General features: G+C 37.6%; 2 protein-coding genes across 4 annotated transcripts in view; one reads left to right on the top strand and one right to left on the bottom strand.

The window, feature by feature from the left end:
- LOC145666520 (uncharacterized) overlaps positions 1 to 7,360 on the top strand; it is a 466,510-nt gene extending 459,150 nt beyond the window's left edge. For all 3 annotated transcript variants that reach the window (XM_081733813.1, XM_081733810.1, XM_081733811.1), the window contains one exon: positions 7,131 to 7,360. In XM_081733813.1, the coding sequence (XP_081589939.1) occupies positions 7,131 to 7,157 (27 nt within the window). In that variant the 3' untranslated portion in view covers positions 7,158 to 7,360. The remainder of the gene's footprint in view (positions 1 to 7,130) is intronic.
- Positions 1 to 14,573, bottom strand: part of LOC145666521 (uncharacterized) — a 411,536-nt gene that overhangs the window by 217,166 nt on the left and 179,797 nt on the right. The gene's annotated exons all lie outside the window — the stretch shown is intronic.

Consider the following 14,573-nt stretch of genomic DNA (forward strand, 5'->3'; position numbering starts at 1 on the left):
ATGGATATACCTTCTTCATGCAAGATGAATATACCTTCTTCTACATTCAAACATAGTCGAAGAAAGTATCAACCTCAAACACTGGGTGAAGGCGTCGCAAAGAAAGCAAATATTTCTCTCTTGTCAGATTGCAGTACAGAAATACTGTCAAAATGTCAGTCCGCACACTCAGGGACGTCCTATAATTGACAGAAATTCTTGAACCTACCTCGCAACCAGAGCAGTGAAAGTAGTCATAAGATGCCAGAATTAAACCATCCAGCTACTCAGAAGACCAATAAAGAACATTCACTCAGTCTCCAGAAACCAGGAAGAAAGATCTCAACAGATGCCAACCAACATATACCTGCGCCATATGTAGAAACCCAAGACACACGTAGAAATACAAGACACACGAAATTAACTCAACTAGCTTCTGTCAACTACACAATCACCACATGCATATTCACAGAAGAACTACTACCGATGAAGCGAAGCTCTTCTCTACCGATCCAGTAACAGTTACTGGGCTCATGAGCACCAGTCACAATCGCAGTAAGAAAGGGCTTAGGCATCTGGAAACCATCACAGACCTCCACCCTGTTTGAATTGCTACGAATACTGTCACATCAAACGCCAATACCCAAAACCAGCGTCTGCTACAGGTGGGAGGCGTACCAAAACAAGTGGAGATAAACCATAAATATAAACTTCTGTTCATCCTCCATAGGACAGGTAGTGGCTAGTGGCACTTTCAGTTACAGCAAATCTGGCAAAAATCATTTTCATCACATCAAGAGATTCCGGTCCTTTCCAGGGCCACCAGCCACAAGACCCAGATTCCCACGACTTCACAGCATACCACAGTGACCTTCGAAAACAATGAACACTTCTACTTAGAAAAGAAAATAACAAGCCATTTCCAACACAACCCAAGTCCGAGTGAAATGGGTCATATCTTTCCTTACGCTGACTACAGAATAACAAAAACCATCCTTGGCCAAGCCATTGAGAAGGCATCAATAACCGCATTCGAATCACAGCTTCATATCCTCACAGCTACCACCGAAGATATATACGTACATCACACAGCGTTCATAAAAACACAAAAGCACAAAGAGGAACATCAAAACACGCAACAGGAACACAAGTAAGACACATATATGAGTTAAAACATACAAAACCCTCCATAAGCCACATCAATCACATTCATTACATCATACGAAATACACGCTTTAACTCTATGTACGAAAAGAAAAGCATACTATGACGTACGAATGAGCAAGTGGAACAGGCAGGAGAGTGGAAGAAACCACAGAGCCACAAAAAATCTGCATCCTCGAAGAACTGGAACCAGACCTTGCCACGAAAAATAAAAAGTCACACCAAAAGAGAATATACTCTTTTCTACGAAAGAACGATGATAAAACAAAAGCATCATGACTGGATGAAAAGCCAGACGGCTAGATGCCCGCCCCTCTGACCTTTTCAGGGCCGGTAAGGTGACGCGAAATCAGTCAGTCAGTCACACGATTTTCCCTGACACATGCTCATCGTCTAGTGTCTTGTATGAGGACGGAAGAGGTTGCGGCACCAGATGAGTGGAGGTGTGTGGTATTCAGCGATAGAAATAATTTCCATCTTAGTAGCATAGTAATGGACGTATGCGTGTCCGTAGACATGCAGATGAGTGGCAAATTCCGGTACAAGTAGTGGCCCGGGGAAATTTTCTGCTTCCCGGAGCTACAAAATATTCCGACAGGACTCCCCATTAGGGAGGGCAACCCCAAACAGCTATAATATTTTAAGTTTTCCTCTAATTGTAATTTATTTCAGGTTAGAAACCCCGTGAAACTGACTGTGATGCGTGGTTATACGTACTGTCAAGTTTGCCAGTGATATTTTCCGTAGAAAACGAAGAAATAGATTTTAACCCTTTAACTATCGACATCAGTTTCATAAGTATCGACAAGTAAGAGTGAGTAACCACCAGTATCGCCATCTTAATCGATCAGTCGCTATTCTAGCTTAGCGAAGAAATAATCATATCTGGAGTGCATAAAGTCTATGGGCGGCCTGCCCAAGGAATTCTCCGATCATGCTTAAGTGGGTTACCAGTGGTTTTGCAATATTTTTCCACTCCTTATGTATTGAAAGTCCTCCAGTGAAAATCTGAAATCCTCACCGATCCAATGAATGTTCACTTATCGTATAGGATGCAAATTAACATTATGGTATGGGGAAAATAAGCTACCAATCTTGTTGCTTCTTTTCTTAATTCAGAAGCGTAGTACTATTGTGTTGTACAGCATGTTCATGAGTCGTCAGTCCTGCCCACTATCCTTATCTGTACACTTCGTGAAACCTCATCTTCCAGTATGATATTGCGCCCCCATAGCAACAGGGCAACTCATGTTCCATATTATATATACGCCTTCTACCTTGACCTGCCAGGTCTCCGGACCTAATCCCTTCAGAGCATGGTTGGACAATACGTGACCGTCAACGAGACTTCAACAGTGACTTATCAGGGTTCCCACATTCTGGAAAATCAGGAAATGTCAGGGAAATGAAAATATGTCAGGGAAGTCATGCATTTTGCGTAAAATGTCAGGGAAAGTAAATATGCAAGACAATTCATAAAGTATAAATTATCTTTCTTTAAAATTGTCGCAGCAGAATTTGCACCATTTTAAAGAAAATTCCATAGTCTTGAGCCATTTGTTTGTTTCCTGTACTCAGAACTTTTATCTCTCTTAAGGAATCTAATGAGTCATTTGTCAAACAAAGCATTATGCAACTTGCTGACAGTGCGGTGAAACTATTTGCTTTGGATTTGAATGCAAATGAAAAACTAGAAATAAGAAAGGTGGAAATTGGTTTAAAAAAAAAAAACTACTGAAAGAACTGAAAGCATCAAATAAAAATAAACTAGCATTCAGGCTTGACTGCCGAAACATTTTGCTAGGCACAGTCAAGAAGATTGTGGGAAGGAGCCCTCTGAAGTACAAACTAGTACGTGCTCTGTCAGCTTGGGACCCCAGGTTGCAAAAGAACAATCCAGAACTTGCTCAGACTAGGATGAAACGCATCCTACAAACTCTGCATGAGCGTAGCAGAATATCTGATTCTGTAGCTAAGAAAGCAAAGTGTCAGTTTATGTCTGTACTAAAATCTAGGGGTCTCTTGCATTTGACTTCAGAGAATACAAAGAGAAGATGAGCAGCATCATTTTAGATGACTTCTATGCAAAGGTAATGTCCAAGAAACAATTCCGATTTGTGGCATGTTGTGAAAATATTTAATTTCATCCGTGGCAATGCCTCAGTGTAGGGCGGGTTCTCAGTGAAGTAGACATTTATTGTAGAAAACTAAATCGAAGATTCTTTGGTAGAACAGAAGCAGGTGCATGATGCAATTATGTACCATGAAGATGTGGAATCTGTTCCTATTGATCGAAGAATGCTTCTCTTAGTTCGTTCAGCTCGGAGACGCTATGATGAATACCTTAAACAGAAATGAATCCAAAGTACAGAGGAAAGTAAAATCAAAGGTGAAAGAAGAAAACTAAGTGCTGAAGTTAAGAAATTGCAAGAAGAAAGAAACAAATGAAATTATGTTACAAACAAGAACAAGACGCTCTCGCAGAAGAAATTCAAGAACTGAAAGCAAAACAAAATTATGTTTAAAAATGTAAATGTGGGGATTAATATTTCTCAGAGTTGGTAATATTAGGACTGATAGGATTAGGTTCAGGGAGACTTGGCAATATATTCTTGACTGCTTTTTATTGGTTTCTCAAGAAAAAAAATCTCTAATTTGCAATGTCAAGGTATGTGTTACTGTATCATACATATATTGTTGTATACTTACATGTTAAATTTTGTGTAAATAACAATTACTCATATTGAACATAACAAATATGTAAATGATAATTAAAAGTGTGTTGGACGGCTATGGGGATGAAGGAGGTCGTTGAAACGTGTATGATAGAACTTATCCCATATCTTCCCATTTATATTCAAGAATTTGTCAGGGAAAAGAAAATTTTGTGTCAGGGAAATCGATTTTCACTTTTTTGTGGGAACCCTGCTTATGTCCATCTTGTACATCCGTACTACCGGCCAATTCTCCGAACAATTGTTTGTGTAGCCGCTCCAAGTTGTAATATTTGCTTCGTCACCTTCATGTGTAATAACTTCAAGTCAGACATACGAATTGCTACTGAGTGTGTCCCAACCATTGCATTACCATAACAAGAGACAAAATTTAATGCATCTTGAATTGTGTCTGAAATGCAAAACTTTAAATTAAATTATTACACCTATTATATCAGTGGGATCAGTTGTCAGTCGGGAACATAATTAGTAATGATTTTTTACAGCATTGTTGTTATCGTCTTCCTCATTCACATACTAATCCGACTTCTGCATAGGCTGTCATGGGCAGGAGGCATCTTCACTCGGTTTCGGCTAATTTCTCAAAAACGGTTATTTGAAAAAAATGAACTGGATCAATCTGAAAGGAAATAAAACTTCCTATGAAATGGACTTCCCAAATTTTTCCCAAATATCATCCTTCTCCAGAAGTTATGGTCACATGCCTGAAAATTGTATAAAAAACAAATTGTAACTTGTCAGAATCTTGAAATAGTTTTAGAATTAATACCCATTATTCATCTGCAAATTATATTTAATTGTGGAAAGTGAATTTCAGAATATATCTTGTTCCTTGACGATCGATGAAATGTTATTTTATCCCACACCCTAGCTTCCTCTTCGATCTACTTCTTTACTAAAGCTATACTGTGTTTCGTCATTTTTTTTTCTGTTTTTAATGAAATGGTATTTAGTTTTTCAGAATATGTGTACACTCCTGTCGTTAATATTATAGTTGTGCCTAGAAGGGACCCAAGAGGTTATGACCTCTCTTCAATGAAACTTTTAAATGAGTCACCAAAATGCCACCATCTTCGACACTGTCCTTCGCTACAGACCCAACATACTTGCTATTTTCGTCACGCTCCCTCATAACCGAGCTCCAACAATTTGCCTTTTGGAAATTAAAGAGGTCACCTATTTTACACTATCGCCGTCTGCTCGAGTTACTGCACACAGCTGTTCTACTGTTTCTCACGTAGTACAGGGTGACCTAACATACCACCATCTACAGTACGGTGCTGCAGTCATAGTCAAAACTTTGCCAAACCAGACATCTTACGTGTTACCAACTCCAGGTGTATATTACGCATTTTGATAGGCATCTGGATGTATATATCAGCGGTTTTTAAAAAGATGTATCACATCTAGTCATGTGAAGTTGGCCCAACCACATTACAGAAGTACAAAAATTATTTTCTCAAGATTTAGTGCTTGCTTAGTGCTCAAGTCTATAGAATTAGTGCTCAAATTGTTCTGTTGATATATTCATTAGTAAGATACTTAGGCCAACTTCACACATACCCCAAACATAAATGTACCTCATATGGCCTTAGTTATTAAGCACTAATTTTGGGTCTATGTGGGATTTCATAGCACTAAATCTGACGTGAAAGTGTTTCAGTTTTTTCATGTTTGGGTCAATTTCACGTATACCTCAAGCATAAAATTTGCCTCATGTGCCCCTACGTATTGAGCACTAATTCTGGGATGAAGAACACAGTTAGGTGCCAAATAGTTGTGCAGTTTAATTTTGATTTCGTGACTACTTTTAGATAGTGTGAAGTTGGCCCAACCATCTTTGTAATCAGGATATCCAGAACAGTGTGAGCAGTAATATGCACTAATCAAAACTGCAATGTGCTTGAACCAACTTCACGTGACTATCACATTACAGCTTGCAGCATTGCAATAATGACAGTACTTGCGTCGTTATGCAGGATTTACCAACCGCATTTTAAGTATAATGTACAGCAGGTTACAAGGTAGTATTTGACAGAAAGATACAATCATTAGTATTTTCTGCCTTTTTTTTTCTTTCTTAGTCAATGCAAACACTAGCGTTACCCCATGTCACTTAAAGTTTGAGAGCTCTGAATAATCTGGTTTACCAGTGGTATGTTCTGATTTTGACAATTTACAACACAGTATTACTATGAGGTTCAATACTGTCTCCTACTAATATCATTCTGCAGTTGAACATGCTGTGTATTTGATACAGTTTACCTGTTACAAACTTAGAGGTTACATTAAAGAATAGAAAACAAGTCGTCCTTCATATTTAAATTAAGCCATGATTTTACAAGGTCTTTCTCATGTTCCGTATGTTCTATGAATTTACGTGGTAAAGACCAAATTTATCTATATATCTATGGTTGCTCAGTAAACAGTGAATATGGCACATTAGGATATTTTGCCATCATACTAGAGTATTAATGTTCTGTGCTAATAAGGGAATAATGACTGCAAATATGAGTATATAAACGAAATAGAACGGAACTCCGTATAGGTCAAGAAGTTAACGAGGAATCCTACTCCATGGAAGCTGACATCAGTGGCGAAATCCTGACAGTAATAGTGACGATTTTTTAGAAACACTCTTTGGCAAGTCGTGTAACAAATGTTTTCGATGTACGTTTGATTCTAGTTTGTTGCATTTAAGGTGAAGTTGTTCGGGTTCTGTTTAGGAACTTGGTCGTATCCCATATTTTACTGCTAAAAGTGACAAAAAGCAAGATCGAGTAAATTTCCAATTAATACTTACGTTTTATTCAGAATTGAACTGTCTCAGACGTCACGAATGTTAACACAGAAGCATTGTAGCTCCTGGTGTCACTTTTCTTCTGGTGACAAAGATTAGATATATTCCCCTTTTCCCGCATAGGTCACTTGTGCTTTATTTAAAAATAATAATTGCAATATTTCCCACTGGGTTACAAACTATAGTTTCTGGAAAACGAAACCTGAATGATGGATAACTGTTCCTTCTGGAGTTCCTATTCGGCTATTAGGGTTTTGCAATCAACTTATACCTGAATAATATGAAGTTATTCTTTCTTCTTTTAAGAAAGTAAAGGATATTGATTCAACGTTCACTTAAGAGAAATCAACTGTTTCTATCTACTCTATCGATTGAGAAGAATTCCAAGTTTTTTAAAACTAAAGAATAAATGGAAGTAGAATTTTAAAGGTTTTTCTTTTTATTCATTTCAGAATAACCCAAGAAGGCCATACTACTGATGGGACATTAGGCAGAAGCAATTTGTTACATATTCAATACTTACGTTAAGTGATTTTTCAGGATTTCTTACTTACCGTCATTTTTTTAAAGTAATTATTATATTCTTGTTTTCCCAGTATAAAATTAGTTGTAAGTGATTTTACATTTGTGTAACTAATCATATATGCAATAATGTTCTGAAATAAAACTTCCTGTAAAAACATTTAGTGTGGTTATTAATTGATAGTAGAATCTAGGAGTCACAAAAGAACCGCTTGGCCTATAGGCTGGTCAATATTTAGAAAAAGTATCAATTAAAAAACATCACGATGTATTAAAAATCATAATAGGAATTATGTAATGAATAGTCACTCTCAGTTTTTCGTAACGATTTAATAATGAAAAAATCACGTCCTACTTCCAAAGACCATGTGTGCTGCATTTGTTTTTCATCCATCAACATTGTATAGACAACATTCTGTCAAATAAACTAGAGTAGAATAACAGGAACATGGACAGTGTTGTTTCGCTTTGCTGTGTCGCTTCTTTGTTCCTCTCCCACCCCTGCTGGACTCAATGTCTATTGGGTGAGTGACTACGAACAGATACATAAATGAACAAGAAAGAGAAAACTTGATTTTTCGACACGCTAGAATCAAGTATAGACGAACAGAGCTCTTGCTTATTCCACAAGCTTCTGCTCTTTTCCGCTGCACTTTGCTTAGATTGATTAGAGGACCTTCTGCTTTGGATTATAAAAAAATGGAGAACACCAAAAATGATAGACCCCCTTTGCTGGTGAAATAACTTATTATTTCTAACGTCACTCATGTTGCTTATTCTACAAACGGACAAAGAGCACGAGAAAAAAGGAATGAACGAAGGCAATAACAAGTACGCGTGTAATACAAGCGTATATATATTCATAGTATATATATATACTCTCTTGTCTTATATATTTTCATATTTTCCTTGACAGATCATTGTTCCAAAGAATTACAGAAAAGTAATAGCAGCGCTGAAGTGATAAATAGACCATTGAGGACGCAGAAAATTTAACTTTCTAAAGTATAGCCCTACATTGCTAGGGCAGAGAAGAATCCGTAAAAAACTTAATATGGCAAAATCAGACATTGCTCATGCTTTCAAGCATCGAAAGAACATTACCATAAAAAATACCTTGAAGTCTAGACTTAATATTAAACACCAAGATCAGAAGATTTGAGGGGTATACTTTCTCTTTGCTGAAGGATATTGAACAATTGTTGATTAGTAGGGCTAATGGAAAATATGTTTATATATATATATTTCCCCAGATTTAGTCGAAATGTATTCAAAAGACATACATTTTGATAACTTAAAAACACAGTTAAAGATACTTTCATCGCCTCACCGAAACACAAATGATTCTTTAAACATCATTCAGTATTCAAGATCTGGTTGTCTTATTGAAATCTGAACCAAAAGAGATAACCCATGGTTTGTTTTCGGAAGTTAATAAGCTACCAATGCTTTACCTAACCGTTTCTGTGACATCAGCGACAGCCGAAAGATCATTTTCGGTTCTAACAAGAATGAAATCTTATCCTCGGAGTACTATGATCCAACGTAGACTAAATCACTTGACGATTCTTTACAAAGACCTCGAGAAAGTTATGAAGCAACCCAGTACCATTTCCGAGGAGCAGCCGACCCCACCGCATGCTGAAAGAGGCATTTGGTGAGAGTGCACTGTCAAGCAAATAGTAGTTCAAGCGTTTCAAAGAAGACTGTAAATCTGTGGAAGATGACATTCTGGTCGAGCATCAACATGCACAACATCGGAAATGATTATGAAGGTGCGTGATGTGATTCGCGAAGACAGAAAGCAGACAATTCACGATGTTTGTAACAGAATTCTACTGTCGTACGGTACATGTCAACGAATTCTATCCGATAAACTGAACATGAGACGAATTGCAGCGAAGCTATCCCTCGCCTTCTCAGCATCGACCAAAAGAACCTCAGGATTCGGACGTGCACTAAGCAGCAATAAAGAGTTCGAAAGTGTCCAACCTTTTTATCCAGAGTCATTACAGGTAATGAATCTTGGGTCTATGGTTATGACCCGGAAACGGAGCAGCAATCATCACAATGGAGGAGCCATCCTCTCCAAGACCGAAAAAACCTTTACAAGTTCGCAGCAACGTCAAATCAATGCTGATCATTTTTTTTCGACATTTGAGGAATTGTGCATAAGGATTTTGTTCCACCTGTTCAGAATGTCAACGGGAAGTTTTACTGCGAGATTTTTAAGACTGAGGGAAGATGTCCGGCGCAACCAACCAGAGCTATGGCAAACGAAATACTGGTTGCTGCACCATGGCAACGTTCCCCCACTCTCCGTACTCCCCTGACCTAATCCCGTGCGACTTCTACCTGTTCCCGAAGATGAAACTCGCTTGAAAGGAAGACATTTTGATTCCATTGAAGACATCCAAGTGGAATTGCAATGGGTCCTAAACACCCTTGCATACATGACGGAGGAAACTATTTTGAAGGTGACGGAGGACTTTAGGAAGTGTAGTTTTCTGATTTTTACAATGACATTCTCGGATATTTTGGGTAGCATCTCGAAGTGTAATAGTAGTCAGTTCTAACTTGGTAATTAAGATTATTTTTCCTGTAACTCACTAGTCTACAAGTTAAACCTCACATAGTGTGTTTTGGAGAGAGGGATTACAACGTGCGATGGACTTTGCTCCCTATCCAATGAACAAAACTTTTTTGTTTGGTGTGTGTGTGTTCGTTGGTGAATCCGACAATCTTTGTAGGTCGATCGGTCTACACAGCAGCACTGTGAGCAATTTTTGCAAAGCGAGCATTTTTTAATGGTTGCTCGAATTGTTTTTTACTTTTAACGCGTGCAGGACCCTTATAGGGGTCCCCCCACGAGTTCTTTTGACTCAGCTCGTTTATACGGATACAGCCGGTTGTGTGTGTAAAGTGTGTGTTCAGACTGAAAAATTTCGTTTCTCGATCGGTGTGTATTCCGACGCAGTGTCATCTACGTGTGTATTCCAAGTAGGAACTAAAGCAATTCAAACTCCCTGCAGGTGCGTTCACCATTGTTGCCAATCAAGTATTTGTTGAAATGTTAAAGAAAATTAGCAGCTATAGCAGAGGAATTATTCACAGTAAGAACTCGGATATGAATATTACCTAAAAATAACCCTATGCTAAAATGTTTTTTATTAGAACTGAGGAGAGGGGAGGGAGAGGTGTGTGTATATATAAAAATAAATCTATATATATTGAAAATCACTGTTTGTGACTCTAAATCTGCTGAACCGCCTGATCGATCTCGATCAAATTTGTAACATGGATGAGGTTCAAGGCCGGGCTGGTTTTAGGCTATTCACTTGGATGGTAAAAGTGAGGGGGGAGGGGGAAAGGGTATAAAAATAAATAAAACTTAATAACTCCCGAACCACTCAACCGATCTTGATCAAATTTTCCACATAGATGAGGTTTAGGCCTGGGATCGTTTCTATGATTTAAAATTGACTGAGCAACGTAGGGGAGAAGGAGGGGGAGGTATATAAAAATCAATTTATGTAAGACTGAAAGTGACTATTTTTGTAACTTAATAAATCTTCCGACCGATCTCAATCAAATTTTCAACATACATGAGGTTCGGATCTGGAAATATTTTTTTAATTTCACTTTAACGGTAGATCAGAGGGTAAGGGGTGGGGAGGGGAACGTATGAATAAAAGCTAATAAAACTATAACTTTTGAACCATCCAACCAATCTCGATCAAATTTTCAACATGTATGAGGGTCGGACCTTGGGTGTTTTTTATCGTTTCACTATGGCGTGCCAGCATAGGGGAGGGGGAGGGATATATATATATATATATATATATATATATATATATATATATATGTGTGTGTGTGTGTGTGTGTGTGTGTGTGTGTGTGTGTGTGTAAAAAAATAATATAGAACTGCCTTTGTGACTTTATCACTCTTGAACCATCCGACCGATCTCGATCAAATTTTCAACATACATGAGTTTTGATGCAGGAATTACTTTAGGCTACTCACTTTGACGATGCAACGTAGGGGAGGGGGAAGGAGAGAAATTTTAAAATGATCAAAATGACCAATATTAGTGTTGAATCCATATTTTTCGGGGTCGATGAGAGAAACAGTGACACTTCTGATGCTATAACAATCCAAGTTCTGCCCTGATAGTTGGGGAGGGGGACGTTACAACGTAGGGGAGGGGAATAAACATTAAAAATGATCGGAAATGACTAATATTAGTGTCGAATCCATAGTTTTAGGAATTGCTGAGATTAACAGTGATAATTTTGATGCCGTGTGCCTCAGCACGGTTGAGGGGGAAGAGGAGCTATATATAATAAGGATTGAAAATGACCAATATTAGTGTCTAATCCATAGTTTTCGGGATCATTAAGATGAACAGTGACATTTCCGATCCGGTTTAAATCCAAAATCAGCCCCTCAAGTTGAAGGAGGAGGAAAAAGAGAGATATTAAAAATGGTCGAAAATGTCCACTATCAGTAGAATTTATAGTTTTCTGGGTCGCTTAGATGAAGAGTGATACTTTCGATCCCGTTTAAATTCAGATTCAAACCTTCAACTTGGGGGAAGAGGAGTAAGAGGTTTAAAAATGGTCGAAAACTACCGATATTAGAATGGAATCCACATTTTTAGGGTCGCTGAGATGGACGGTGAAACTTCCGATGACATTGGCCGCAACATGTGGGAGGTGGATATAATGACTCGATATTAGTGTTGAATCTATAGTTTTTGGGATCACCGAGATGAACAATGACATTTCTTATGGTGTTTAATTCCAAATTCAGCCACGCGTCTTCGGAGAGGGAAATACATAAAACGGATAAAAAAAATAACCCATATTAGTGTCGAATCCATAGTTTCCGGGGTCACTGAGATGACCGTGACACATCCAGTGCCGTGCCGCACAACATGAAAGAAAAGTAGGGGGATATATATATATATATATATATATATATATATATATATATATATATATATATATATAAATGGTTAAAATTTTCCGATATTAGTGTCTGATCCGTAGTTTTTAGGGTCGCTGAGATGAAGAATGACACTTCCGATCCCGTTTAAAACCAAACTCAGCCCCGTAGCTTGGGAGAGGGGGAGATAATAAATTGATCGAAAATGATTAATATTAGCGTCGAATACATGGTATTCGGGGTCGCCGAGGTGACCAATGATCTTTCCGATGCCGTTTAATTCCATGCCATTAAAAACGAAAACAGCATATTTCACGGGTACAAAACACATGAGATACGGAATTGTGCATTTAAATTTTCATTTCACCCAGCGAAGCGGGTATATACTAGTAAAGCTTCATAATTTTGGAACCACCAAACCGATCTCATTCAAATTTTCAACATGGATGAAGTTCGCACCTGGGATGACTTTTATCATTTTAGTTTGACGGTGCAATGTAGGATGGGGGAGAGGGTGTATCAGACCACCAGTCTGTGGCACTTTTCTCAGCTTCTAGAAACAACTGGAAACATACTGGAAACAAAAAATGAATGACCAAATGGTACATGAAGAATCAAATGGTGATACTTCCATATCCAGTGGCGTAGCGGGAGTACACTAATGGGGTCAACTCCAAAATTTTTAATGGAAAATAGTATCAATTTCGATTTTTTAGAAGTAATATTGAAAAAGAATTAACTTTTACGGGAAACACTTTTCGTTAAATTCTACGGTTCCGGATCTACGTCTGTTGTTTTTTGTATTGCTACTATCAGACCACCCGGTAAACTCATTTTTCTGTTCGAAGTACACGAAGACACTTCAAACAGAAAATGAATGACTAAATCGTATCTGAAGAATAAAATGTGATACTCCCATATCCAGTGGCGTAGCGGGAATACATCAAAGGAATCAACTCCAAATTTTTTAATGGAAACTGATATCAATTTCGACTTCTTTGGAAGTATTACTGATAAAGAAACAACTTTTACGGGGACCACTTTTCGTCATATTCTACGGTTTAGTATCTACTTATGTTATTTGTTGTTGAATTTCCACTTCAGACTACCCATCTCAGGCATTTTCCTCTGTTTGTAGTGCACGCAGACACTTCAAACAACAACAACAAAAAACTGAATGACCAAATCGTACGTGAACAATCAATGGTGATGCTTCTATATCAAGTGGCGTAGCAGGGATACATCCACGGGGGTCGACTCTTAAATTTCAAATGGAAATTGGTATCAATTTCGATTTCTTTGGAAGTATTATTGAAATAGAAACAACTTTAACGGGAAACACTTTTCGTTAAATTCTGCGGTTTGGGATCTACGTCTGTTATTTGAAGTTGAATTGCTACTATCAGTCCACCCGGCAAAGACATTTTTCTCTGTTCGTAGTGCACGTAGACACTTCAAAAAAAAACTGAATGATCAAATCGTATGTGAAGAATCAAATGGTGTTGCTTCTGTATCCAGTTTCGTAGGGGAAATACCTGTACGGGGATCAACTAGAAAATTTCAAATGTAAAGTTGTATCAATTTAGATTTCTTTGGAAATATTATTGAAAAAGATACAACTTTTACAGGAAACGCTTTTCGTTAAATTCTACAGTTTAGCATAATCTGTTCTTTATTGTAGAATTGTTACTATCTGACCATACTACCGAGGCATCTTCCTCGGCTCTTGGTGCACGTAGACACTTTAAACAAGAAATTGAATGACTAAATTGTATGTGAAGAATGAAATGGAGATGCTTTCATATTCAGTGGCGTAGCGGAATACCTATACGGTCTGCCATCTCCAAAGTTTCAAATGTGAAGTTTTATTTTTCGATTTCTTTGGAAGTATTGTTGAAAAAGAAATCTGTCTTATTTCTGTTGGCATCTGTTTTATCTGTTGTTGAATTGCAACTACGGAATAACAGTTTTACTTGGCAATGACTCCAAGAGAACACCAAATAACTCATGTTCTATCAAATATATTGCTGGTGAAAACTCTTTACAGCATTTAGTATCAAACGTTGCGACATATCTCGTGCACGTGTCAACGAAAACAATGTTACAAGACTATGTAGTTTAAATTCCGGAGTCGGAACCAATTTAAAACAGGGAAACACTCTTTGATTTTAAGAAAACTACTTATGAAAGAAATTTGGATGTAAAGTGAGAGCAAAAAAAGATTTTAAAAAAATCTAAAGTTTCGGACTTATGAAACTTCTGCCACTTGTCAAGCTTCTTAAAGTTCTAATTAACTTATGTATAGATTACATTTTAATTGAAATCACATTTTGGAACTTATTGCACAAATAATTTTTCAGGAATAGTACAATAAAAAAAGCAAATTCCGAACATTCTTACATTCGTACTTGGACCAAAATTACTC

The sequence above is a fragment of the Thermobia domestica genome, chromosome 12, assembly GCF_964235325.1.
Source record: "Thermobia domestica chromosome 12, izTheDome1.hap1.1, whole genome shotgun sequence".
Lineage (NCBI taxonomy): Eukaryota > Metazoa > Arthropoda > Insecta > Zygentoma > Lepismatidae > Thermobia > Thermobia domestica.